The sequence below is a fragment of the Astatotilapia calliptera genome, chromosome 18, assembly GCF_900246225.1.
Source record: "Astatotilapia calliptera chromosome 18, fAstCal1.2, whole genome shotgun sequence".
Taxonomy (NCBI): Eukaryota; Metazoa; Chordata; class Actinopteri; order Cichliformes; family Cichlidae; genus Astatotilapia; species Astatotilapia calliptera.
In genome coordinates, this window is record NC_039319.1 from 34,738,884 (window position 1) to 34,766,301 (window position 27,418).

The window sequence follows — 27,418 nt, forward strand, 5'->3', positions numbered from 1 at the left end:
CTTGATGTTTTGGGGTAACTCAACCTCTATAAAAAACAAAAACAAAAAACAACCATTTACTCACTTTTGTAATAAATATTATATAACATTTATTGCAAAGTTATTTTCTAGCAAACAACAAATTTACGTTTAATACAACATTTTGTAAAAATGTTTTGGCTTATTTATTTTAAATATTTTCTACGTAGAAATATGCATTACGTTGTACTATGTACTTATGAGATGTCAAAAAGAAAGCAAGTAAACAAACACAAAAAAATTACAAAAAACGGAACAAATGTTTTCTCGAAAAGCGGCGGAACGATTTTTCCGGCGGACAACGGACAACCAGCTACTTAGCAGCCGTTGGAAACAAAACCTGAGTCTAAAGCAAGTTCTCATGTAACCAGGTTAAACCCCAGCTACATTGTAGTTCCTCGCATAGGCGAACACCTCCATCCAGTTTTTGCTGTTTACTGTTTTTACCTAGAGGCTGAAGAGGTTTGTTGTGAAGATGGGAGTGCCAAAATTTTACCGCTGGATTTCGGAACGCTACCCTTGTCTCAGTGAAGTTGTCAAGGAACATCAGGTAGGAAAACAGCGGTGACTGGTTAGCTTCACAGACCGCTGTCATTGGTAGCCACAGTGCTAGCGTAGCTAGCTGTTCGCTATCAGAGAGCTATAGCGGGCCGCGGAACTAAAATTCCACGTAGCTTACCAATGGTTTTCTGGCGAATGGACAACTCTGCTTTTAGCACACATTCTTCACTTCATCCTTTTGTTAAACACAGGATAGGCATGACGTTATTAACCAAATTCCATCACTAATATGCTATTTTGGTCTCCATTGTGCGCTTATTCGCACTAAACAAATAAAATGTTAATGAGTTACCACTGGGTAATTTTGGCCTTTGTTGGTCAGGAACATTCTAAACAACAATAAGCTCTTGCAGTTGGCTAACTAACTGATTTTTATGATAACTAGAGATCTATAGGGGCTCGGGTAGTTATTGTTACCAGCTGGTTAACAGTAACTGCGCTTCACAATGAACTTGTTTGAAATGTCAGAAGTATGAGCTCAGCCTGTTGGCCACAGCTCGAATAACGTGAGAGTTTAGGCTACTTGAGTAACTGCGGGGGGACTTGAACCACTTTCTACACTCTGAGCAGAAAGGAAGCCGCTATTTCACTCCCCCAGCAGTAGTTTCATCAGCGCACATTGTTCAGTGTCACCCTCCTTACCTCAGACAGCTTTGCATTTGTATTAAAGCAGTAAATAACCACCTTTAGCAGAAAATTGGTAACAGTAAATATGGGAATTATGTTTCATGTCGGTACCGGTGTAAATAAAACGGAACAAAACATAAAGGTCTGATGTTATCAAAGGTGGATGGCATACTCATGAGACTGTTTTTAATGTGTCAGGTGAAAGGAGCTTACTATCTTGTTTTTATGACTGTCAAATATACCCTCCTTTAACTCATCAGCCTCCTAAAAACATCTGCCACACCTGAAAGATCTCGTCATTGTGAGCGTTTACAGATAAGTCATGTTCCTGAATGTACTAGGTATGTGATCAGTTTGTCTTTGTCAGATTCCAGAGTTTGACAACTTCTATCTGGACATGAACGGCATCATCCACCAGTGTTCTCACCCAAACGATGAGGATGTCCACTTTCGCATTTCTGAGGAAAAGATTTTTGCAGACATCTTCCATTACCTGGAGGTGCTCTTCAGGATCATCAAGCCTCGCAAGGTTTTCTTCATGGCGGTGGATGGTGTGGCGCCAAGGGCGAAGATGAACCAGCAGAGAGGACGTAGATTCAGGTTGTGATGGATGAATAAATCTAAATGAATAAATGCTAATCCTATCATAATACTTGTTGAGAATCACTAAATTTAGGATATTGGGAGTAGATTTTCTTGAACTGACCAAATAAAGAGATGGAATTTTATTAGCATGCCTGTACCCTGATGTTGAATCCAAACTATAAATAATGCCACGTTCTCTCTTAGTTATCTGATTATAGTGTCATGTCTGTTTTCAGATATATTTAGAGATGTTGGGTATAATTATGTGATGTTTCTGAGGCTGCAGTTGTAAACCTGAGCCCTATGTGAGTTACCTTATAAGGAAGAATGAGCAGCAAACAGGCTTGAGCTAAAATACAACATTTTGTGCTTCAGTGTTACAGACAGGAGGGGAAACACAGACTGCAGGCAGAGACACAGCCTGAGACTTTGAATTTGACCTTCTCTCTTTTATATCTACTTGTGGGTGTGCGCTTGTGTGTGGGTGTCTGTGTGTCTAGGTCCGCCAAAGAAGCAGAGGAAAAGATAAAAAAAGCTTTGGATAAAGGAGAGGTGCTTCCCACAGAGGCTCGCTTCGACTCCAACTGTATCACTCCTGGTAAGGAAGATCTAAAGCTTCATGCAAAGATGCTCATCACACAGACACAGATCAGAACCACCTGATACAGTTTAACACCTGAATTTATTTTTGTGTCCCTGTGTTTTTTATATGTGTACTGTATGTGATATTTTTATTAAAAACATGTTTGCATGTCAGATGTAAACATCCAGTGACTCGTTTTTCAACATTGACATTTTAGCCAAAGCGCATCGTTGGTATTTACCTAGAATCATTAGCGAATAGGTCATCGCAGAGATGTAATATTTTCCCAAGGAGTGGATGTGAGGGAATGTACAAAGAAGTGGAAAACCTTGTGGGACAAATATATTTATCCCAGGATAAAAAGAGAAAAGTGCCAGAAGCAAAGAGTGGAGACCCAGGAGGGGGAAAACAGAATCCAGAATCTTATTTGTTTCTATCGATTGGCACTGCGTTTAAAACACCAGGATACTACCACACTGTGTTTAACACATGACGAACCAGGACGGGTATAAATGTGTGGAACGGCATACCGACAACTACACTGGCAACTTACGTAGCCTACTTTGTAGGCTCTATGAAGATTCCCTGCAGAAGTTTAAATCAGGCGTTATATAAGACAGATTTCCCATTTCAACCCAAGCAGGACAAAACCCAGCCTATGTACCTCTTCTGTTAGTCTTGAGCCTGGATTAACTGTAAGGGTCCTGTTTCAAACTCTGTCAAATTAAATATGCAGATCTGTCTGGTGTAGCGACCCCTTGGGAAAGCAGAACTGAGCAGCTGAAAACACTTGGGTTGCTCAGTTCTTCTTGGATCCTTAAGAGATATACAGAGAACAGGTCTCTGAAAATGTTAGCAGTTCTTTTAATCTCAAATCCTTCTTCCAGGCACTGAGTTCATGGTGCGACTTCAGGAACAGCTCAAGTATTTCGTCCACAACAAGCTCTCCAATGACAAGCTATGGGAGAATGTCAAAGTGTACTTGTCCGGTCACGAGGTGGGTGTGAGTGGTGTATGTGTAACTGTTGTATGTACTGTTGTACTGTTTCTGAGTCGGTAATGAATGTATTACGTTTGTGTTTCTTCTCTTTACAGACACCAGGGGAGGGGGAACACAAAATCATGGAGTTTATTCGGTCAGAGAACACCAAGCCCAATCATGACCCCAACACGCGACACTGCCTGTACGGCCTGGATGCTGACCTGGTACGTTTAAACAGATCGTTGATGAACATTTTGCTCAAATCAGTGCCTGAAGGTTCAGTCTGTCCTTCACTCTGTGTTGTAGATTATGTTGGGTTTGACCAGCCACGAGCCAAACTTCGCTCTGCTCAGGGAGGAAGTCCGCTTTGGAGGGAAGAAATCCCAGAAGAGGTTCTTCTCTTCTTCTCTTCAGTCTATTTTGTCTTTCTTTGTTGTGCTGCATTGTTTTGTGAACCCTGCTCTTTTGTTCCATTTCAGGATAACAGCTCCAGAGGAGACCACTTTTCACTTGCTTCACTTGTCTCTGATGAGAGAGTATATCGACTACGAGTTCTCTGAGCTCAAGGTGAGACAAGCGTGCCTAAAGTGGGCAGCTTTTAAATGCCAGGCGAGATTTCATATTATGATAAATTTTTAATATATGCTTTTTAAATTGTATTGTATGACGTCTAAATGTTTGCGCCTCTTTTTTCAGAATAAGATGGGTTCCGATTATGACCTGGAGCAAGTAATAGATGACTGGATTCTAATGGGTTTCCTGGTAGGAAACGATTTCATCCCTCACCTCCCCAACCTTCACATCAATCATGACGCTCTACCGTTGCTGTACAAGACGTACATGAGTGTACTACCAAGCCTGGGGGGTAAGACCAGACTCGTATCTTGTGTTTTTCCTCAGTTTTTAGTTTTAGTTTCTTCTTTCAGTTTGGTTTTCAGTGTCATTTCTGTTGGAACCAAACATTTCAATTCAGTTTTAAATGTTTTAAAGTGTTTAGCTTAGGCTTATTTGATTCCATAATAATTATAGTGGATTGCAACATGTGCAGTGAGGTTTCTTCATGCTTGTTGTGTTGCAACATTTGACGAAATCATCTATTGGTGAGACAGATGCATACACTGTATCCTTTTAGTGGTTTACTCTTTAGGACTTCGCTCTGTCCCCTGTAACGAACTGTAGTCTAAACAAATTTGGATTTCAAAAGCATGAAAAATATTTATTTATTTTTGAACACACACTCAGCGAAAAAGATGAAATACAGCAGAAATGCGAAAAAAAAAAGAAAGCCACCATGCTGTATTCATGTATATTCTATTGAGTTCAATTAAATTGTATCTCTATAATTTAATTGAATGTTGTGCCACAATTTTCTCCAGATAAACAAAAACAAAACTGAGGTAATAGTCTTTGGCGCCAAAGAAAAACAATTACATTTACCAGAGAACTTCAATCTATACATCTAAAAACCACAAACCAGGCGAGAAATTTGGGTGTAGTGATGGATGCAGACCTAAACTTAGAAAAACACATTAAGACAATAACAAAGTCAGCTTACTATCACCTCAAGAATATATCAAGGATAAAAGATCTGATGTCTCAACAGGACCTGGAAAAACTAGTCCATGCATTCATCTTTAGTAGGCTTGATTACTGTAACAGCATCTTTACAGGTCTACCTAAAAAATCAGTCAGACAACTACAGCTCATTCAGAACTCTGCTGCTCGAGTCCTCACTAAGACCAAAAAAGTGGACCACATCAGTCCAGCTCTGAGGTCCTTACACTGGCTGCCTGTCCGTCAGAGGATAGACTTTAAAGTTCTGATGCTGGCCTATAAAGCTCTGAATGGTTTAAGACCAAAATACATCAATGACCTCCTGACCCAGTATGAACCATCCAGATCCCTCAGGTCATCTGGATCCGGTCTTTTATCAGTTCCCAGAGTCAGAACCAGACACGGAGAAGCTGCATTCAGCTTTTATGCTCCTTATATCTGGAACAAACTCCCAGAAAGCCTCAGATCAGCTGAAACACTCAGTTTATTTAAATCCAGGTTGAACCTGTTCTCAGCTGCATTTGAATAAAGCACCAAATCCACACTTTTAAGCTTAAATTTCAAAACTTACATTTTAACTACTGATTTTTAAAAAAAAATATTTTTTAATCAATTTTAAATCATGCTTTTTATTTGTTTTTGTTTTTTAATGTCTCTGTAAAGCACTTTGAATCACCTTGCTGTTGAATTGTGCTATATAAATAAACTTGCCTTGCCTATTGCACCACAGTTGACTCAAGGTGCACTTTATACTGTAAGCTAAAGACCCAACAATTATACAGAGAAAAGCCCAACAATCAGCTGACCCCCTATGACCAAGTGGGAAGGAAAAACTCCCTTTGAACAGGAAGAAACCTTTTAAACGTGAAGCTGGCAGAATTACCCTGAGCCTGGTTCTGGCGGCTCCAACTTTATCATGTGACAAAGTCCCCCCCCCAGAAAAAGAACTGATGCAGCAGGGATGTATTTTTTGAGCATTTATTCAGAATTTGAAAGCCTCTCATACACAAAATATGTTGTTTTTTTGTTTGTTCCATGTGCTGTGCTTGTCCAGCTGGCCCAGATAGTTTAGAATTGTCAACCAGTACAATATAGAAAAACATTCATGTCCCACTTGTTTATTGTCATTCACATATATAAAATAACGTCCCCGTGTTTGTTTTAGGTTATCTGAATGAGAACGGTCACTTAAACCTCAGAAACTTTGAGAAATACCTGGAGAAGCTTGCTGAGGTGAGACACTAGTTTCTATTTAAGGGTCATTCATTTTAAGATCAAGTCCCATATACTGATTGATGTCGTTTGCTATGAAACAAATGTATTCTGCCAAAATGTACTTTTTTTTTTTTTCCCCATGTCTTGCCAGTTTGACCGGGAACATTTTAATGAGGTCTTTGTGGATTTGAAGTGGTTTGAAAGCAAAGTTGGTAACAAATATCTGAATGAAGCTGCTGGACTGGCAGCTGAGAAGGAAGCTGCCAGCAAAGACGCCAGAAAGAATGAGGTAGGGACCAGCACTGAAAATATGCATTGTGTCTTTCAGCATTGTTTTCATGTCTGTCTCTTTCCAGTGATTGACTTTTTAAAAAAAAATATCTGTAGGATTCTGCTCTCTGTCTGGCTTCCCTGACTACATCAGAGAAAGTCACCGGAGAGGAAAAAGCAGCAGCGGCAGCAGATGATGAAGAGGAGGAGGATGATATCTTTGAAACAGAGTTCAGACAGTACAAACGCACATACTATATGAGCAAGATCGGCGTGGACGTGGTGTCTGAGTGAGTGAACTTATACAAACGCATACAAAAAGCAAATTATGGGAAGAAGAAAGCTAAAAATGTTTGGGACAGAAGTTTGACACTTTTCATTGTTTTAACTCTTAGTTTCACTTCACCTCTTTGTTTGTTGTATCTTCGTTCAGTGACTGGCTGAGACAGAGTGAAGTTAGAATGACCAGTGTTCAATAACGCAGATAAATGATTGGTCACCACTCCCCCCCCCCTTTTTCTTTTTTTTTTTTTTGGAAAAGTGTTCACCAGCACAAAAACAAAACTTTGAGGTTCAGGCGTCCACCATTGGAACAATGCTCATCTATGACCGAAAAATCAACATCATAATAGGTGCACTTTAAGATGTTGTACAGCAGCCTTTACCTCGTCATACCTTTTAAAGGGTAAAACTATTAAGACTGACAAAATCTGTTTTTCTCCCTTATCAGCAGTTAGAATAGACATGCTTGTGTGTCTGTCTGTGTGCGTGTGTGTTGCTGTTTCCCAGCAGTGTGATGCCCTTTTACTAGTTTCCTTTTTTAAACGATCCCATTGGTAGGGAAGTGACTTGGCTAAATGTTAACAGTGCCCTTCATCACAGCAGCTTGCACTTTGTAACTATGTTTTCACTCTTCCATTTGCAGTGAGTTTCTAGCCAACCAAGCCAAGTGTTATGTGGAAGGTATCCAGTGGATTCTCCACTACTATTACCATGGAGTTCAGTCCTGGAGCTGGTGAGTGCTTCTTTCTTCTGTGTAATTTACTCCCTGATCTTTCTCTTTCTGTTATTGGAGAATTCAGCTCATTAACAGTCTCACAGAAATGTGGGAGGATTGAAAGAGAGGCTCAAATTTCGACATATTTCTACACAGCAGGCTTTAATGAGGGTTTCTGAACCTTTACTGTCTAATAAAAGTTATTTCACAGAAAAAGTGGATTGATTGATTTGCTTTGGGGAGAAGAACAATAAGTAAATGATTTCCTTCTTTAAACCTCTATATTGAGTATTATGTGTTATCTCTGCAGGTACTACCCCTACCACTACGCTCCCTACCTGTCAGACATCAGGAATGTATCTGGGTTAAAGCTGACCTTTGAGCATGGACAGCCCTTCATGCCCTTCCAGCAGCTGTTGGCAGTCCTGCCTGCTGCCAGCATGGAACTGCTGCCCGAGTGTTACAGGGTAACAAATGCAAATCCAAGTTCACTCATATAAAATGCACAAGATGTACTCTAAGAAATAAAAATATAATTTAATATAGAAATCGTTTTAACATTAGGACAGGAAGTATACAGGGGATCGTAATACTGTATTTTGTTATGTTTCAGCATCTGATGACTAGTGAAAGTTCAGCTATTATTGAGTACTACCCTCTTGACTTTAAAACTGACCTGAATGGCAAGCAGCAGGAGTGGGAGGCTGTGGTGCTCATTCCATTCATAGATGAGGTAAACACACAATTCGAAATGAAGAAATGGCACAGGTCTGTTGTCGAAATCAAATTTGACAACTTGTAACTGTGTGTAACTTTATGTTGTGTGTGTATCGAACAGAGGTGCTTATTAGCAGCCATGGAGGCCTGCAACAGGAAGCTGACAAAAGAAGAGAAGGCCAGGAACTGCCACACAGAGTGTGCAGTCTACTCGTACGACAGGGAAATGGACTTCGCCTACGCCTCCCCCCTGCCTCAACTGTTCCCCGACATCGTCCACTGCCACGTCAGGTAGATGCCTTTAACGATCCTCATTGTTTCTGAAAACAACTCATGCGTTTGGTCCTACTGAGGTGAAATTCAACAGTCATATTTGTCTGTGGCTGATTGCCTTTTGTGGTTGATCATCACAGGACAGCGCACATCCCCATGGATGCTTGGCAAGTTTCATTAGATCACGTCAGCAAGCCCGTTGACCGCTCAGCTCTGTACTTCTGTGGCTTTCCCACCTTACAACACATCAAACACAAGGTGGGCATGTGCATAACTGAACTACTACTAAACTGTTCAAAGTTGGAGCGAACCTGGTTAAATACGTCTTAACTCACAACCAACGTATGAATCTGAAATTAATTCTGCTAATTTAAGAAGAAGAAAAAAGAAGTATAGCAAGTTTAGTAAATTCAGCAGTCTTTATAAGATGATCTCCCTTTCTCAAACTCTCATGCTCTGGCTCCTTCACTGTCGTTTCAGTTTTACAAGAAGAAAGGCGGGGTGGTCGTGTTCCAGCAGAGTAGCAGAGGGGAGAACATGTTGCTGGATATCCTCCCCAACCAGGAAGGGGAAACGGTGAGCTTTTGTTTATGTTTTTAGATCTAGTTTAATAAAGCTTCAACACTTTATTATTAAGAACTGATCAATTGTCCCTTGGAAGTCTTGGAATCACTGTCTATACAATTAAAAGAACTGCATAAAATATTTTTCACACCCAGTCACCTCTTGGTCTTATTCTAGGAACATTGGCAGTCTCCTTATCCTCTGTGTCTCTGCCTCTCTCCTTCTTTCCTGTCATTATCTTCAGACATGTGATGATGTTGCTGCACAAGTTCTGGGAAAGTCTGTGTTTGTCAACTGGCCTCATCTAGAGGAAGCTCGCATCATTGCAGTGTCAGACGGAGAAACGAAGTAAGAGCTGGCTTTGCTATGACTGCTGACTTTTCTGGTAGATGTGTAGAAAAATCTGAAACTGAAAAATCTGAAAATATTATATTGAGACTTTAGTGACTTTACAAGTGAATTTTTGCAACTTGTTCTGAAGATTTTATCTTGAGGAACCACCGGGTGTCCAAAGAGTGTATGACAGGCCGAGCACTCCTCCTCCCGCCAAAGTCACCTGTCTGTCTGACAAGGAGCAGAAGGACTGGATTAAGGATGTCCAAGGAATCACTGAATAGTAAGAAACTCAGCAAAATAATGCAAGTGTTTGAGTTTGTATGCATCTTCAGTCATTTCTACTCTTTCATATTATTGAAACAATCCTTCTGTTCTTTGCCAGAACCATCATATTCTTTGGCTTCTTTAGTTATTTATGCTTTTCTTTCTCGTAGTTATTTGAAGAGGAAAGGCATCGTGATAAACGAGACAGAGGTGGTTTTATACGGCCAACTGCTGACTGGAAGAAAATACGTTCCCAAAGCCAATGGTGTGGTGGAACTGGAGAAACAGTGGGCCAAACAGGTCCTCCCCTTTGCCTACCAGGCGGTTGTTAAGGTACCTGCACACAAACATGATAGCGAGAAGAAAACGGAGAATAATGGGTGAAAGACTCTTATAGCAGTGTATATGTCACTGAGGCTGTGGTGTTTCTCAGCAGGGTCTTCATGCTGCAGGAAAATAGAAGAAAACCTGCTTAAGCTGAGGAGTGCAGCCATATTAATGAAACTAAACCCTGAAATAAACCCAACACATGCTTTCAGTTTCTTTCTGGTTATTGTCAGAGTAGTTTTAGGCAAATTTAGGTTTACTGCACATGGTTTTGATTTTATCACCTTTTTTTTCTTTTTTAAGTGTTTATAGATATTATTTTAAAGACACTTCTTCCTTATCTTCATGGTCTCAGGATATCAAAGCCTTCTGCTCATCTCTGGCCTGCTTCAAGAGCTTAGATGAGCTCTTTCCTCCAACAACAACCGTCTTCATGGTGGGAAACCCGTACTACGGTGCCATGGGAGAGGTATGTTATCCACTGTTTGCTCTCTTAGTCTGTGGATTACTCCCTCGTTACCCAAGTTACTCTTTTTATTAATTTAAACCAAGAATCCGAGTATAATGTCCGTGTTTTCACACTGTCACATTCAATATAAGTGAAGAAACAAAACACTGTGCCCCGAGCTGTCACCTGTGCATTAATATCATCGGCGACTGTCAGATAAGTTTGATTTCCACAATCATTTTTTCGATACTCTGAGGGGAAAAAGACAAAAAAATTAAGACGCTTATTTATATAGTTTAGAACAGATCTGTGAAAAACACCTTCTGTTTCAAGCTTAATGATGTAATGCAAAACAATATGAACATAACATTGATAAGAACTTAGTGATTCCATTATCAATTCGATTCCTTATTGGTTCTCATATCGATTCTCATTGACTGAGCTTGGAGACTCACCAGCATCACTAAGCAGCATATCAAAGGCATTGCATTCATGACCTGTGGGTCAAATGTTTGTGCATGTTGGAGGTATTTCCCCTCTTTGCTGAGATCAGTGTTGGGGCCATTACTCATTATACACAGAACCCTTTTCTTACAGGTAATGCATTATGTTACTTACCGTATTTCCCAGACTACAAAGCGCACCTGAATATTAGCCGCACAAGCTAAAATCAGGGGAAAATCCTGTTTTGTACATACATTAGCCGCACCTGACCAAAAGCCGCAGGTGTTTCAATGTTGACTCATCATATGTAAGAGAATATCCACCGGTGGAGTTGGGCATAACTTGCTTTTCGCAAGTTTATCGCCGCTCATCATCCACGCCTCCCGCTGAACGCGTAGCGCTACTTTGAAGTTTGTTTTTCGCGCTACTTCGTACGGCACTACGTTGCCTGGCGGACGGACACGTGACCAACATACCACTCTTGAACCCCGATCCTTCCGCCAGGCAACGTAGTGCCGTACAACAGCAGAACAAACAAAACAAATCCTCTTACGATATGACAACAATCATGGACAATCCATTAGGGCTGCTCGATTATGGCAAAAATGATAATCACGATTATTTTCACTGAAATTGAGATCACGATTATTTGACGATATTTATTTAACCCTTTAAGACCTACTATAGAACCAAGTCCGCCAGAGCTTATATTATTTTTTTACATGCTGTAGTGCCATTTGTGGGAGCATTTCAAGTTGCTATACATCAATACAACTGTTATAGCCCATATTTTAATAATATGTATGCACTAAGTGCATAGTAATTACATAAATTGCAAAAAAGTGCAATAAACTACAAAAAAAATTGAAAATCGCTTTTGTTTTGTTTACATATATTTCTACTTGGAGAAATTTAAGAGGCTTATCCCTCAAAACTTTAAATACAATAAAGTTGCAAAAAATAGTTTCCCACCACAGGAAATTTATTTTGAGTGTCTTCATAGTTTTATTTTGGAGATACAGCAATTTTTATATACTGCAGGAAAAACAAAAAACAATCCTATGATGCAAATTTGCAAAGAAAACAGCATGTGCATCATTTCACTGTGGGAAGTGTTACGAACAGCTGATAGGATCGGCAAAGCGTGTTTCTGGAATATTATGTTTTTGTTCCTGCAAGCGCTTTTTATGCAATTTTTGCAAAGCTATATGTGGAACGAAACCGTGACCTAGGACAAGCTGATGGCATCAGATGTAAGTACAACTCCTCCGGTTTCATATGCAAAACAAATTATTGCGCTAGCTTACACGGTTCAGGTTCTACAGGGATTTAAAAATAGTTACGCAAAACGGAGCATGCAGCTCTGACCGGCTTTAAAGGGTTAACAATGACTTTAAAAAATAATATAAAATGGTGTGCAACACCACTGAAGTTTTTTTTTTTTTTTTTTAACTCTTTTCAACCAACAGCAGTCACTCTCCTCTCCAAATAACTTCTGCTTAGCTTTCCGAGCTTCCCTCGGGTCCTCTTAATCAGCGGTCTCCACCCTTTTTTGCGCCACGGACCAGTTTATGCCCGACAATATTTTCACGGACCGGCCTTTAAGGTGTCGCGGATAAATGAGGGAGGGGCTAATAATCGGCTCAGTCATTTTTAATGATCGTTGAAAGCCCAGATCGTAATCGTGATTAAAATTCGATTAATTGAGCAGCCCTACAATCCATAGAAAAGCCGCACCTGACTAAAAGCTGCAGGGTTCAAAGCTTGTGCAAAAAGTAGCGGCTTATAGCCCGACAATTACGGTAATTTCTCCCAGGAGAAAGTAATTTCTTACACTACTCATTACTTTACTTTCATGTTACTCTGTAAATTGACCTGAAACACACCGTCTCTTAATTACCATGGCAGGTATAGAAATCCAGCCATTTTTTAAAAAGTCTATCTGATTAATGCTCCACATCTCCATATTCATATTAATATCAATTTTCAGGTGCAAGATTCCCAAGATGTCATCAAAGATGGGCGGATTCGAGTGGTCTTCAGTGTGCCACATGAGCCACAGCTGGAGCCCTTAATCCAGAACCAACACGTAAGACGAGCTCGTGGAGTCGTTCTGTGGATATGTACGTTTAGTTTTGCGAGTTTTCTCCCCTCACCTTATACGTTTTTGTGTGTCGTGTAGAAATACAGCGTGAAATACAGTCCTGGATACGTTCTGGCCTCTCGTCTCGGCATCACCGGTTACCTCGTCTCCCGCTTCTCTGGAAGCATCTTCATTGGTAGAGGCTCTAAGAAGAAGTGAGTGCTTATGTAGAAATGCCACAAGGATATCTGCAGTGAGTTGAGCTGTTGTTGGCACCACGTCACGTATTCAGGTACAGTCCTTGTCTAAGCTTTCAGTCTTCTTCACTGTGTCCAGTCCCTGTGGGGAGCAAAGAGCTAACGTTGGCCTGAACCTCAAGTTCAACAAGAAGAACGAGGAAGTTCCCGGATACACCAAGAGAACTGAAAAAGAGTGGCTCTACTCTGCTGCTGTGGAGGAGCTGCTGGCTGAATACCTGGACAGGTAAAACAAATGAGTCGTTTTGAAAACCGCTGTTCTTTAACTTATGTATTAATGTTCGGTTATCCTATGAATTGAACGAAGCTTTTAGAAATGATGGTGCGGTTGTGTTTCTTTGTAGATTTTCAGAGGTGTTCAACAACGTGGCCAGAAACAGTCACGATGATGTTTTCTATGAAGATGACATTTGGCCTGGAGAAGACCAGAATGGGTAAAACGGACGCTTCAGCCATGTGGGCCCTGGCCTTACTTAGTCCCCTGCCAAGGTTGCGTTCACTCCATCCTGCTGGGAAAAAACTTGTTTAGGGATCATAGATGTATATAAAAGATGGACGTAGCTTACAGGTCTTAAAAGTGTAGCTGATGCTGAGGTGTCTAAAAGCTGTATTCATTCTTGTGGCCATCAGGTGGCGACATCTCTAGCTACATAAAGAAGCACTTATAGAAGTCTGTGTGAAATTGTCCTCTTTCAAAATACATTTCTAGTTTAAATTCACACTGAATAAGCTATGAAGTCCATCTTTATCTTTTGATATCCATGAGAGTAAAAAAAAAAAGGGGGATGCTTTAAAGCACCATCCTGCCTGATATGTTCTCACTTGGTGTCTCATTTGTCAGCTGGATCACCTTTGGTTAGTAAGGGTAAAAGTTCTCAGCATAAAGCTTCACCCGCCGGTGATGACAAGGAGTTTAGAGCCAGGGGTTGTCATCTTGTTCTTGCACCAATGTCTGAAGGTTGAAGATTAAATAAATGAATGACTAAATGACTCTTTTTTTTTTAACCCAACAGGGCAGAGAAGGTAGCAGAAATCACTTCATGGTTAAAAAGTCACCCAGTTAGCTCCATCAGCAGGGCATCCTGTGACCTCCAAGTGCTGGATGCTGCAATCGTGGAGAGGATCGAGGAAGCAGTGGAGAAGACCAAGGTGACAGCTACAGACTTCAGAAGTCAGAAGTTCTTTGTGTATTCACTGCATTTCCATTCACACGCCTCTCCCTCTGTACCTTCTCCATTCCTGCCTCGCTCTCGCCGACTTAGGTGAAGAAGAGCACCAAGAAAGTCCGCGTCACAGTCAAGCCTCACCTCCTCTTCAGGGTGAGTACCTTTGGCATGCACGTATTAACATCGTGCCTGTAAAGAAAGGGGCTGTGGTTGTGTTATAAAAAAACCCGTAGGACTGGTAACCCCATAAAGACCTGTCAGCCAAAGTTCAGATGATTTAAAGCAGTTTAATATCAAACAACAATCACATGTAATATTTTTTGGAAATTCCTGTGTAGCAATAAAAAGGATTATGCAGCTGCTTCAAGGAGGAATCCAACATAGCTGCTTAACATTTTACACACAGCTGACTCAGAACAAGTACAAACCAGATGGGAAGGTTATGAAAGGAAAACATGCTGTGGACCAAGATGATGACCAACATCAGAAAATTCAAGGCATCATGCCCTGGAAAAAGAAAACGCATAACAAAAAGAAATGGATAGGATCTGTCGTGGTCCTGTCACATCAACACCGGGGTGAAAAAGGCCCGTCAGCGTCTCTACCACCTCAGACGCTTGAGAGACTTCCGACTGCCCTCCAAGGTGCTCAGGAACCATAGAGAGCATCCTGACGGGAAACATCTTAACCTGGTTCGGGAACAGCACCATGCAGGACAGACGAGCTCTACAGAGGGTTGTGCGGTCAGCTGAGCGCACCATCCGCTCCGAGCTCCCTGACCTGCACTCAATCTACAGCAGGCGGTGCTGGACCAAGGCCAGGAAGATGGTGAAGGACCTCAGCCATCCCAACAACAGACTGTTCTCTCTGCTGAGGTCAGGAAAGCGATTCCGCTCCCTGAAGACCAACACAGAGAGACTGAGGAGGAGCTTCTTCCCGCAGGCGATACGGTCTCTCAATCACACCACCACACAGTCCTGACCCACACATATGGTTCTTACACACACTGGACATTCTGGACATTTGTTTACACTAGTGGCTGCTGCACTGCGTGGTCATCTAATCAAATCACTTTATCACAAGTCACTTAAATATGTGGATTGCACAACCCTGGACATTTCTTCATTACCATTTATTACTCGTACAGCTGCTGTTATTGTTCTATATTTCTTCATATATTCTTATATATTTTCTATATTGTGTATTTTGTTGTAGTTATTTTATTTTAACTTTAATTTTTATATTTTGTTTTATTCTTTCCAAGTTAAATTTACCCTTCATTTTAATTTTCATATTTATTTCCTCTCCTATTCATAGTCTTTTTTTTTTTTTTAGGTCACGAGCAGTTGTGTAAGCATTTCACTGCACATCGTACTGTGTATGACTGTATGTGACGAATTGAATTTGAATTTAGAAAATGGCACAAACAAGTGTTTATGATGAAGCATTGGGAAACAGGCTACAGCTGGCTTGTAAGGCTGCGACACAAGTCACCCGTTTAACCTCTGATAAATGTTGTTTATTAACAAAAGAGATTAAGCCCAAAGGCTGGGCAGCAAAAGAGAGAGCAAGGGAGTGGGTTGGGATGTCCTGCGTCTGTCATCAGACTGCAACACTGTGAAGTCAGGACGGATCAGACCAAAGGTGCATGTGCAACACAAGAAAACTGTAGCAGTGACCGTGATCTGGAACAGCCTCATTTCTTGTGTTTGGAAGAAAAGCCTGTTGCAGTGGGCTTAAGAGAAGCAACTGTGGACTTTGGCTGATTGGATGAAACTGATGTTCAGTGATGAATTACAAATGTGCAGTGGCCACAGAGATGATGCTGGGTGTGCTGTGCTCCACGCAATCATGACCGGGGTTGCAGGTCAAATTTCAGACTCATCCTGTATGGTTTATGGTTATATGCGTGAGTGTGCATTCTCAATGCACCCTGATTGTTTGTGAGCTAATATTTGAAATGACACTGAAACAGCCAGCAGCCAAATGTCCTATTACTTTTGAACCCCTGGCATTTTCATGCAGTGTGTTTAAGGATGTTTGCCACACAGTCTCTCTCTCTCTTTTTAATTTTTTTTCCTAATCAGTTAATTTAAAAGATCAATGGCAGATTAGTTGATAACATTAATAAAAATATGTGTGCAGCCCTTGGAGCAGCAGCAGGGTGTAGTTCCAGACCCAGACGCGGAATATCGTCTGTTTGACAGAGTCATCAACATCAGGGAGAGCTTCACCGTCCCGCTGGGACTCAGAGGGACAATCATTGGCATTAAAGGAGGTGAGGACACCCGTCAGCCGTCATTGTCCTCATATGCAAAGTCTGCACATATCAAGGGTAACACACAAGAGCGTGATTAACAGTATACCGTATCTGTGTCTGTTTCTTTAGCGGAGCGCGAGGCAGAGGTTCTCTATGAAGTGCTGTTTGATGAAGAATTTGCTGGAGGTCTCAACATCAGGTAACCATGAGTGTGCTGCTGCTGAACATCCAGACTGGCCAACAGCCTGAACTCTCTGCCCCCCTCTCACGGACAATAACCATATCCAACTTCTTAATAGCACTGAACTTACTTGTCAGGTTCTCATGTTGTTGCTAAGGATTGTCTTATTGCACTGGAGTCACACTGGGTTAAATATTTACACTTGGGTTTTAAGGGGTATTTATTATTTTCTTCATTATTTTCTTTACGGGTTGTACGGAAGCCCCAAATGCAATTTCATTGTTCTCTGACAATGACAATAAATAAATAAATACTAAATACTATGTAATTAGTGTTGGGAATGGTCAGTTCTAAACAATTCCCAATTTACAAACATGAAATGGGAGGGCATTTGATTTTGCTGCCAGATCACATACTTTAATCCATTACCCACTGAGCTGCAGTGGGCAGGGGAAGAGCAGAGAGGTCTTTGCTGCCTGTTGTTAATGTTAGTTGTTGTTTTTTATTAGTCATAGGTTGCACATGAACGCTCACCTGGATGGCAGGAGTAATCATCCGTTAATGGTTCCCAACAGTTGTTTAAAGCAGATTTGTTAAGCAAACATTCCAGATGGTTGTTCAAACAGATTCCCCAAGTAGTTTGTTCACTGCACACAAACACATGTGTGAGCATGTCACAGGCAGCGGCCAGATCACATCAGTCTGTCCTCCTCCAAAGCAGCTCTGAATGGATAAAAGTGTTCGCTTGTCTTATACGCTGCCATCACAGTCACCCTGAAACGAACTGCTCATGGATCAGTGTTAGATGGCTAACTAAACTTCATTAAAACCTACTGTTACTTTGACAATAATTGACAAGACTTTTTCTTCTTTGACTGAATTACTACGTCATACCGTCAACTTCAGTGTTCAGTTTCTTTACACCAGACAGAAAAAGCTGCAGAGTGCGCAGTCTTTTACAAAACGGTTACATAAAGCACAAGAAGAGGGTAAAACACAAAATCATACAGTCAGGCTGTAACAGAACACACACGATGTCCATACCAGGATACTGTTGGAGTAAAGGTGTTCCTCTTTACAGCAGACGGTCACAGCTGCTTTGCCTCTTCATGTGCTTCCTCAGGTGCACATCTTCTCGTTGTTACCGCCTCCCTCCCTGCGCCCTGATCAACCTTTCCCACGGAGCACGGGTTGATCACACTGGCCACAAACTCACCGCCATCGTCAAACCGCAGCCTGCCACTGGCGGCAACTTCAGCTCGTACCGGCAGCTGGCAGGCCTGAACCACTCTCCTCGTTCACCTTTTATCCCCACACAGGTAGGAGGGTGGAATGCTCACAGTAGATTCATGTACAAATTATTCCCCAGTTTGGAATAGTGGAAATGATTTGGAATTTCCACAGTTTCACCTAAATCCCTCCTCTTTCTCCTCTTTCACTGTTCCAACTGCTTTTTATTTGTAGCATAACAACAAACATGGTGTGGCAAAGGCTGCCTCACAGGGCAACAGGAGCTCTCCCTCAAAAGGTCCCATCCAAAAGCACCAGGTCAGGGTAAGAGCAGGTTTTGCTCCATTTGGCCTAACTGTTATAGTCTCTCAGCAATGTGTGTAACATGACTTGTTTCTACATATGTCGTTCTCTCCATCCAGAACAAAGAGGAGTACAGTAATGTATGGCAGTCTCTGCAGAACACAGGCCCTCCTAACAAGCCTCCTGCTCACTGGCACAACAATGTAAGTTTTCAGTGAAACAGACACCAGCTTTTTAGATTCCTCTAAAACTTCTCTCTCACTGTCCTAGGAGTCCAGCAGGAATTTTAAGGAAAAACTAGTAATGCTGAGAAATATTTACTGTATTGTCCTTATTTTAGTTCAAGTGAACTTGTAATGGTTTCAAATAAATAACCACATACTTTCCCAAACCAGACTGAACCTTATAGATGTGATACAGAAATTCCTCCATGAATGCTGATGTGATTGCTTCAGGATTTAACAGTGAAGTGACATAGGCACTTAGGAACTTTGTTTTTATATAGGAATTTAACCAGAATACAAAGAGTGCTCTGGTGATGTTCCTTATTTCACTACTAATTCTTGAATTACGCTTTTAAAACAATAGTTTTAAAAAAGTGTTTCGGGTTCTAGGAAGGACATTCCCAGCAGGGGAAGAACCAACCCGCCAGCAAATCTGTGAGTCGACACATCAGCTGTTTCTGTTGTGCACAATTGGTTAAGTTTATCATGTTAAATTCATCAGTTTTTATTTTTGGTTTTCACACGTTCATGTTAACAGCGACGTGCGTTTGCATGAATTGCTCTGTGTTGTATTTGCGTGGACTGGATTAGAATTGATGATGTGTGTATTGTTCATAGACCCCACCTGCTGGCATCAGACTGTTGAAGAAAAATGAAGATGTCAGCTCCTTTATTCCCTCACACAATACAGCCAACAAGGTGCAGAAACACAAATCCTTCTTTTGACTTCTGCCTGTTTTTGGTTTTTCAGGGTTATCTCTGGTCAGAATCTCGTACCCTGAACAAGACGATGATTTACAGTTTCTTTACTTTTTCTTACTCAGGCTGAAACACAATTTGAGGACCTCATTGCCAATCTAAAAATCTCCAAGGGTAACCAGCAAACCCCACCCCCTCCTGCCCCTCCACAAGGAGGTGACAGCCAGCCAGATGGCCCATTATCCCCACAGTCTTTTGCCATGGTAAATATGCGGTGAAGCCAAAATAAGAGGAACCTCTGAGTTTTAGAAGAACCACTTAGCATAAAAAGCCTAATGTGAATGATCGTGTGTGGTTTGTCGCTATAGAAGGGAACCCTGGTGCTGAAGGAGATGCTTAAAATTGACAGCACTGGAACAGGAAGTCAATCTGCTCAAGAGACGTCAAACAGCACCCCCCCTGCTGGCCAGCAGCAGAACAGGAGACGATCGTCAAAGAAACTCGGTAGCTTAGTGATTTCTAAATCCCAGGCAAATTTCTTCTCTGTATTCTCCTCCTTATGATCATTACTTTTCTCCCTCCAGCTGCAAAAATAAACGTCCCACACGGCGACGCGCCTGTGTTGCCTTCTCCGGCACCTGCTGCCTCTGCCAACGCCCTGCTGGGCAGTAAGGTGTCAGAGCTGGCCTGCATCTGTGGGGCTTTAGGTATGGCGCCACCTGACTTCAGCTTCATGCGCAACAGACAGGTAACACGCTCTATTTTCTGTTTCTGTTACGTCACACTTTTTTCTACTCTGCGTTTCCCACTTTCACAAGTGCCCCACTCTGAATCATTTCCATTAACACCGACGCAGGGTCTAGTGCTGTGTCAGGTGAAACTGTCCAACGGGTTGATGGTTCATGGCCCACAGTGCCAGTCAGAACACGATGCCAAGGAGAAAGCTGCTTTCTTTGCACTTCAGAGACTGGTATACACACAAACGCAGATATTTGATTCACAAGTGTGAGAGGCTGAACTTTGTAACCAATGAGATAAACATTAAATGTGTTGCTGACCCTCTGTGCATCTGTAGAACTCACTCGGGTCAGGCTTCCCCCTCCCACCTCCTCTGTACACAGGAGTGGGTCAGATACGACCTCCCCACATGGGAGCTGTCTTCAACCAACAAGGTGAGTCTGTCTTTCTTTAAGGTTTCATCAATGAATTTAGAAACATCAGTTTAAGGTGTTCCATAGTGTAGTGGGTCGAGGTCACCTGGTGTAAAATTCTGCCAGATTAAACATACAGAGCTAGGGCTGTTCGATATAACGACATATATCGGAGGACGATATGAAAACATCTGTCGTTTCATTTTACGCTATCGTTTGTTTCATGGTGTCGCAAAATAAACTGTTTACGGCAATATTTTTCATCGTTCTCTCTTTCTCTTATATTTAATGTAACCACACTACGGAGGGACTAGCGCCTGGTTTAATGCGTAGTCCTTAGCAACGACGATGGTAAAACCATCGAGAGGCCAAAAAGAGCCGTCAGGTGCTCAAAAATAAACCTCAGAACAGGCTTTTTCTCGCAGCATGCCATGTCATAAATACTCACAAAAAAAGCTGCGGCTGTTTCAACTTATGTAACACTCGACTCCAGGTACACGACGCCCAGCTGGAAACGCGTCGAGTTGCCCGAGATTCACAGAATTTACAGAAAATGCAAAATGTTTGTGATTTTTATATCGTTGTCGGGACGATAAATGTCTTATATCGGATATGAGATTTTGATTATCGCCCTATGCAGAGCTCCTCAGTGTGGTGAACCCTTGTGACAGGGGATGAATTAATAGTAGCAGCATTCATATCAAATTTTTTAAGCCTTAAAAATTATCTTTTTTTTAATCTTAGGAGTATGCTCTTGTTTTCCAGGTGGTGTGCTGTTGCCCCCACAGGGTTACGGTCCTGCTCCTCTCTGGGGAATGACGGTGCCTCCTCAGCACCACCAAAACCAGCCATTCTACGGCCCACCGGGGACTTTCCCTGGCGCTGCGCGCCCCCAGCCTGCAACGACACTGCCCATTGGCTCACACAACCAGTTCATCCCCTTACAGGTAACACATAAGCCCTTTTTCCATAAGGACCTACTTGGATCGGTTCGACTTGTTTTACCATTACAATTGAGTATCACCTAGTGTGCTTAGGGTCATTATAGCAACATGGCGGAGCGTCCTGTAACGCCATTTGTATGCAACACGGATGATACAACAAAGGTGGGCGTCTAGGCGATGTTGTACCTGCTGCTCGATTTGTGGCTTTTCGTCAGACTCGGGACCACAGTGTTGTTTCTGTGTAGCCATTTCTCCCGTTGCAGGCTTTCAAAAGTTACAGATTTCATATTTGTGAAGGAAGTGCCCTCACGACTCATTGACGCCAATGAGTAGCCAGTTGGTGGCATGCAGTCTATTAGTTGGTAGTACCAGGTACCAGATACTACCAACTAACAGAAAACCCTGAAAACTGTGTCGAGCCGACCACAGGAGGTGCTAATGGAAAAAGGTTAATACAGCGTTCCCATTTATCTTTTCCTGTGCAGACGTAGGCCAGGTTGGTAACTCAGCTTTCTGTTTATCTTTCACCTCGTCAGGTGACTAAGAAACGAGTGTCGGCAAATAAAAGGAACCAGGAAACTCGAGAGTTTTACAGTGCTGCCCAAACTGTTGCTAAGAACCAAGCACAGAAATCCCAGAACCAGCCAACTGGCCAATTGCAAGGTCAGACTGAACCACAGAGCGTTAAAATCCACCAACAAGCTGTTAACTGCGACCTCTCCTCTGGTGACTCCACGACGACGGCACTGCATACACCACCTAGGCAAACCATGCCAGCAACAGGCCACACCCCCAGCTCTGCCTCCAAGAGACGGCAAAGGAAGCTAGCAGTCAACTTTGAGGCAGCTCAAGTCTCAGAATCATGAGGTGTGTGTGTGTGTGTGTGTGTGTGTGTGTGTGTGTGTGTGTGTGTGTGTGTGTGTGTGTGTGTGTGTCTCAGCATTCCTGATCAAACTCTCATCGATGTGAAAGTCATTACAGAGCCAAGAGCAGCTTCAGACGAGCCTTTTTATTTTTCAGCAATGAAACATGTAAATGTGCTTCACTGCTCAACTTGCAGACTCCTCCTCAGGAGTTGAGGTCTGTGCCACATTATCGTAGTTCCCCACTAAAGGAGGTTTATTACAGCTCGTCTTTTCTTTGTAGCACTAACTTTGTACTCGCCCAGTCAGTGCTGAGGCCACAAAACATTCCAAAGCGACCCCTCAGACTACAGACCACAAGCGAGGTTCTGATTTTCATGATCATTTATTATACTAAAATTAACTGGTTTTATCCACGATACAGCTCTGTGTCCACCTGTCTTGAACCTCAGTCATGCAGGCCTACATGCTGGTTAGCTCGGGGAAAGTCACAGCAGCCTGCCGGTGATCTCTATGCCTGTTTGCAGCCAATTTCACTCTGGCAACTGTCAGCAACCACTCACCAAGAGGCTGCAGAATACACACTTTCCCCGAGCAACCGTCAGCTCCCTGACACATCTTCTGGGGGCCTTTTCTAACTACTTGTGTTTGTTGCTTTTGTTGGATGTTGCTCTCAGCAGTGATTGTGGTGACTACAGTGTTATGTTAGACAAAAAGAAATGCCTAAAGTCATACACACAAACCCCCAATAGTAATAAACCGCCAGCTTTGTTCACCTGCTCGAGCAGAGAACATTAGTGTCTCCACAGGAGCAGATTTGGAAGCAGTCTTGTGACTACATTTCATTTTGAGTGGTTAAGAAAACCTCGTGCTGAAGTGAGACGCTGCCTTAAAAAAGGAATGATTTCTTTCTTTCTTTTCCTTTTTTTTTTTTTTTTTGATTAAGAGGACCTTTGACATAACTCTAAAAACATGCATCACTGAGAGCATTTCATATTTCCTTGAGGGGGCATTAACAGTGAACAGCCTGTAGAGTTGGACTCCTGACGGTCTCAGTCTTCCTTCCCAGCTGAGAGGTTTTCAGACTCCAGGTGTTGCTGGATGAGACTTCATGGACTGAAAAAAGACGTCTGAGTGCAGCAGGTTCAACCCTCCTCTGTTAGCATGGTGTGCAGGTCCCAATAACATGTGACGTGGACCTTGTTCTCAGGGACATGTAGCTGTGGTAGAAGCCCCCATTGCATACATCACATTTTTAAACAAGTTTATGCAGAAATCGGGGCCTTCTATTGTTGCTACAGCCATTCATGCCATCGTAGAGCAGCTCTATCCTGTTTGGAAGGGTGATGTTTTATTGTTTCTGGGGTTTGGTCATCGTTGCTCACACACCGCCTTTTATTTACTTCAGGCTCATCGTTTTTTTTTTCTTAAAGACTTTTCATGGTTTGTTAACAGCACCTAGAAACAAGACGACTAAATTCACACCACCTGCACAAATGCAGAACTATGAGGAAATCCCAAATTATTCGAGTCCACACACACACACACACACACACACACACACACACACACACACACACACTTGCCACTGCAGAGCTGTTTAACACCAGCACAGATAGTTTCACACACCTACAGAGAGGTTCCTTTTTGCTGTTGGAAAATGGTCTGATTCTTCTCTTCAGCTCTGCCGGACCTGCAGGAACGTTCACACTGCTACAGTCAAGAGTTTCCAAAAGCATCTTATGCTTATTATGGGTGGATTTTATCCAGGTTTAAAAAAAAAGATCTTAACCTGATTTCTTTTTGAGTCGAAATTAAATTTTTTGGAGTGATCTACTGAAGATGTTTGATTAGGGCTGTATCTCTTGTTTATAATAAGGAGCCTGCTAATTTCTGTGCCAGTTACTATTGAAATTCTTTGGTTTACAGTCGCCTTTTTATCCAACTTTAATAATTATCTGTGCACAGTGTTAATTTTACACCTTGTGAATATGGAATCTCTTGAAATTTATCGATGTCTTCATCAAATATCTGTTTGACCCACATTGTAGTGATTGTTTCAAGGTTTATTTCACTGTGATAGTCGTGTTATTATTGTAGGAGCTTGCTATTAACTGTGTAGAGCACAGGCCTCACACAGCTGATGACAGCTAAGCTTCAGAATCCTGATCAGGTGTCCGACCTGATATAGTCTCATTTCAGAGCGGCTTTATATCTGTCAGCACAGCCCAAATATAAGACAGCAGTAGAGTTTTAATAGGAAACATACTCGTCCGTGGAGTGAACCACGTGTCTAAGATGCTTTTGGAAACATAGCTCAGCTCCTGGTCGGTGCTTTTCTAAATCTGATATAAATTCTCAGCTGAGTTAGCCACTTCCACGCATCACTACATAGTCACACATAAATAATCTCACCATTTTTAAAAAAGCTTTTCTTTTTTGAACTATGGATTTTACGGACATCCTTTTTATAGACGATCTTGATTTTTTTTTTTTGTAAGTAATTCGACTATCGCTTCAGTAATGTTTGTGGTAAAGCCGCTGTAGAGACAAATTAAATTGTACTTACCCAGACCATGTTTTGTATTTAACCGGTCCTTGTTTTGAGGGATGCAGGCTTACAGTAATTTTCCCCCCTTTTTTTCTTTAAGACTGACCCTCATAGCCACCTTGGGACTGAAGTGTGTAAGGGTCTGGTGCAATAAGGGGGGGGGTGTTTAAAACTCTTTTTGAAAATGGAAGCACACCTGTTTGTTTGTTTGTTTGTTTGTTTCTTTTTGTCCTTTGTTGTTGTTTTTTGTGGGGTGGGGGGGGGGGGGAGGTACTCAGATTACGAGAAGATGTAAAGGTAACAGAAGATGAAGCGTTATGGACTTGCTGTTTTGATTCAGGAATGTCTTGTACATAACCATTTAATAAAATGAATCTTTTGTTACAACATGGCTGTGACGGTGGCTTTTTCCTTTTTGATTTTATTTTTTCGTTAAATTGAAAGAAGGCAATGCCTGAAACTTGCTTTTTTCTTAATGGCCACCAGGGTGGTACCTGTAGTTGCAAGAAGGCTTTGACTCAGTCCTACAGAAGCCCTCAGGTGTGACCCACAGTAAGGACTCGGTCTCATTTTGTAAATGTGATTCTAAGTTTAAGATGGGGAGATTATCCAGGACCTTCTTAATGAGTAATAACTTGAGACTGTTATGTGTTGACCAGGGGCACATCTACAGGGGGGCAACTGCCCCTCTGCTGCCAGGAAATGGGTAATAAAAGGATTGTGTGAAACTTTGAAACATCTCTGCGTGATCTCTATCAAGGCAAAAGGATCAGAGAGACCGGCGATGTCTTGACACCCCCATCATGTTTTTGACTATTTTGTTGACTCTGTTTACATATAGGGGATTTTCATATGAAGAGGTATGTGCCACCCTGCCTCCTGTTAAAAGGAAGTTTTTCCTTCCCACTCTTGCCAACTGCTTGCTCATAGGGGTTTGTCTGATATAGGGTTTTCTCTAATATTGTCCCGTCTTTACCTTCCAATATAAAGTGCTCTGATGTAACTGTTGTTGTGATTTGTGGCTATATAAATAAAACCGCATTGACTTTCTTCTACTGCTTGTGTATAAAAAATATTTTTGTAAACATTATTTTTTTAACATTTAAATAATATCAAAACTTTGCAATAAATCAGGAGTCAAAAAAGTAATGTGTCGATTTAGTAATTTGCATTGTTTTACAATCCCCCCCCCCCCCCCCCCCAGAAAAAATCACTTTAAAAACTGAGTATGTTTACCTCAGCAAACAGTCAGCATGCCAGGTAAGAAACTGGTCTGTTTACCCTGGAGAAGGCTGTATGTCTTTATTCTAGACAGTATAAAGGTAAAATTCTGTGAAGTATTTTTATGCAACATTTGAATAACAGACTGTACAAACTGTCTGTGTGGACAGAAACGTTGCATTTGAAATTACTTGTTGGTTAAAAAAATGTTATTCCCCTTACGCTCGCTCCTCTTCTTTAGCGCCAGCTAGAAGCTGATGACAGGCCACCACAACTTATGGACAAAGTATGAATGCTATAAATAATACCGTTGAAACTAACGTAATAAGCCTGTTTTGAAAATGTAAGGAGTAAAAAGTACAACTATTTTCAGAAAAATTTACAGAGTAAAAGTAAAAAGTTGTCAGAAAATAAGCTACAGATCCACTTAAGTACAGTAACAAAGTATTTGTACTTTGTTGATTCCTATCGCTACTACTAACATTAAGTAATTGTGAAATATTGGGAATAGAGAAACATTGTGTTAGAGCCCCAACTTTACTTCTGGAGTTGACTGTTGAGGTGAGGAGGGATGAGATGGTGTTTTATTAAAATGTCGGTCAGGTTGTTTCTTTCCTTCATGTTTTCACCTCTTTGGTGAAGGAGACCTCCGAAGATAAAACATAGCTATGCTCCCTCATATCTTCTTTCTGAAAGTGTTGGCACAAATTAAAATTTGCCTCCATGGCACACAAACGCCTACAAGCTTTTTTTTTCTCCTCTATCTTTGGCAATGTTATGTATGTTAGTAGATGAATTCTCATAAACCTAAAATTAAAGTTTGTTTAAAAATTTTTTTACAGTTACAGACAGTGAAATGGTAAAATTACTCTAATAGTATATATTTATGATGATGATATTATTTATTATTATATAATCTCAAAAAATAGCTAACTGTACCTTTAAAGGTAACAGGGAAGAGATCCGAGAGAAGAGCCTGTGGTATGTCAAATTAGACCAAAGTTTGACTGAAAAGAAGTGGCAACATGTCTTATGAAGTGATTAATCCAGATTTGAAATTTTTGGTGGATCTTTGTGGAGGAGGTTAGGAGAGAGGTACAACTGTGACTGTAGAACCATCTGTAAAACATGGTGGAGGCTATACCATGATTTGGAGCTGGGGATCTTGCTAAAACTGATGGAACTATAAACACTGAAAATACAGTCAGATTTTGATCCAACATGACAGTTATCCCAAACACACTGCTGGGTAGAACCCAGAGTTCAAGGTTCTAAGAGAAAACCCAACTAAAGTCAGCCAACATCCAAAGATCTTCAGTATGTCCTTCAAAACACAGAACTATTTCTGAAATGACAAGAAAGCTTGCCTAAGAGAGATCAGGCTGCGCTGCTTGTGTTCACAAGCTCTACCTTTGCGTTATTTCGATGTACATTTGGATGATTTAGTACATTTCTGTGCCCATTTCCTGTTTTCCTAGCAAAAAAGAAAAAATTGCACATCCACTTGTCTAAACTTCATA

At 41.5% G+C, this 27,418-nt stretch overlaps 1 protein-coding gene across 2 annotated transcripts; it reads left to right on the forward strand.

Annotated features, from left to right (window-relative positions):
* Positions 1 to 296: 296 nt before the first annotated feature.
* On the forward strand, positions 297 to 25,732 carry xrn1 (5'-3' exoribonuclease 1). 2 transcript variants are annotated; one of them, XM_026149108.1, is made up of 41 exons: positions 297 to 568; positions 1,574 to 1,806; positions 2,292 to 2,389; positions 3,262 to 3,371; positions 3,470 to 3,580; positions 3,663 to 3,748; positions 3,836 to 3,923; positions 4,053 to 4,221; positions 6,076 to 6,143; positions 6,277 to 6,414; positions 6,513 to 6,685; positions 7,321 to 7,410; positions 7,703 to 7,859; positions 8,006 to 8,125; positions 8,231 to 8,400; positions 8,523 to 8,640; positions 8,863 to 8,958; positions 9,191 to 9,294; positions 9,428 to 9,562; positions 9,717 to 9,879; positions 10,229 to 10,342; positions 12,756 to 12,854; positions 12,948 to 13,063; positions 13,185 to 13,331; positions 13,450 to 13,539; positions 14,119 to 14,254; positions 14,368 to 14,424; positions 16,417 to 16,549; positions 16,661 to 16,730; positions 17,836 to 18,031; positions 18,177 to 18,266; positions 18,365 to 18,448; positions 18,860 to 18,904; positions 19,088 to 19,168; positions 19,294 to 19,431; positions 19,537 to 19,672; positions 19,753 to 19,916; positions 20,025 to 20,138; positions 20,244 to 20,340; positions 21,085 to 21,266; positions 21,800 to 25,732. In XM_026149108.1, exons 1-41 carry the CDS (start codon positions 494 to 496, stop codon positions 22,127 to 22,129), a joined length of 5,121 nt encoding a protein of 1,706 aa, XP_026004893.1. In that variant the 5' UTR covers positions 297 to 493; the 3' UTR covers positions 22,130 to 25,732. The 2 variants fall into 2 exon arrangements, with proteins under 2 accessions (XP_026004893.1, XP_026004894.1); XM_026149109.1 differs by having other exon boundaries at positions 18,177 to 18,260.
* Positions 25,733 to 27,418: the final 1,686 nt, after the last annotated feature.

Excerpts from the sequence above, each read along its gene's own strand:
- xrn1 (XM_026149108.1), top strand. The coding sequence starts at position 494 with ATGGGAGTGCCAAAATTTTACCGCTGGATTTCGGAACGCTACCCTTGT. Across the intron at positions 6,415-6,512 it reads AAGACGCCAGAAAGAATGAG|GATTCTGCTCTCTGTCTGGC; the intron begins GTAGGGACCAGC and ends AAATATCTGTAG. Across the intron at positions 19,169-19,293 it reads CACACAATACAGCCAACAAG|GCTGAAACACAATTTGAGGA; the intron begins GTGCAGAAACAC and ends TTTCTTACTCAG.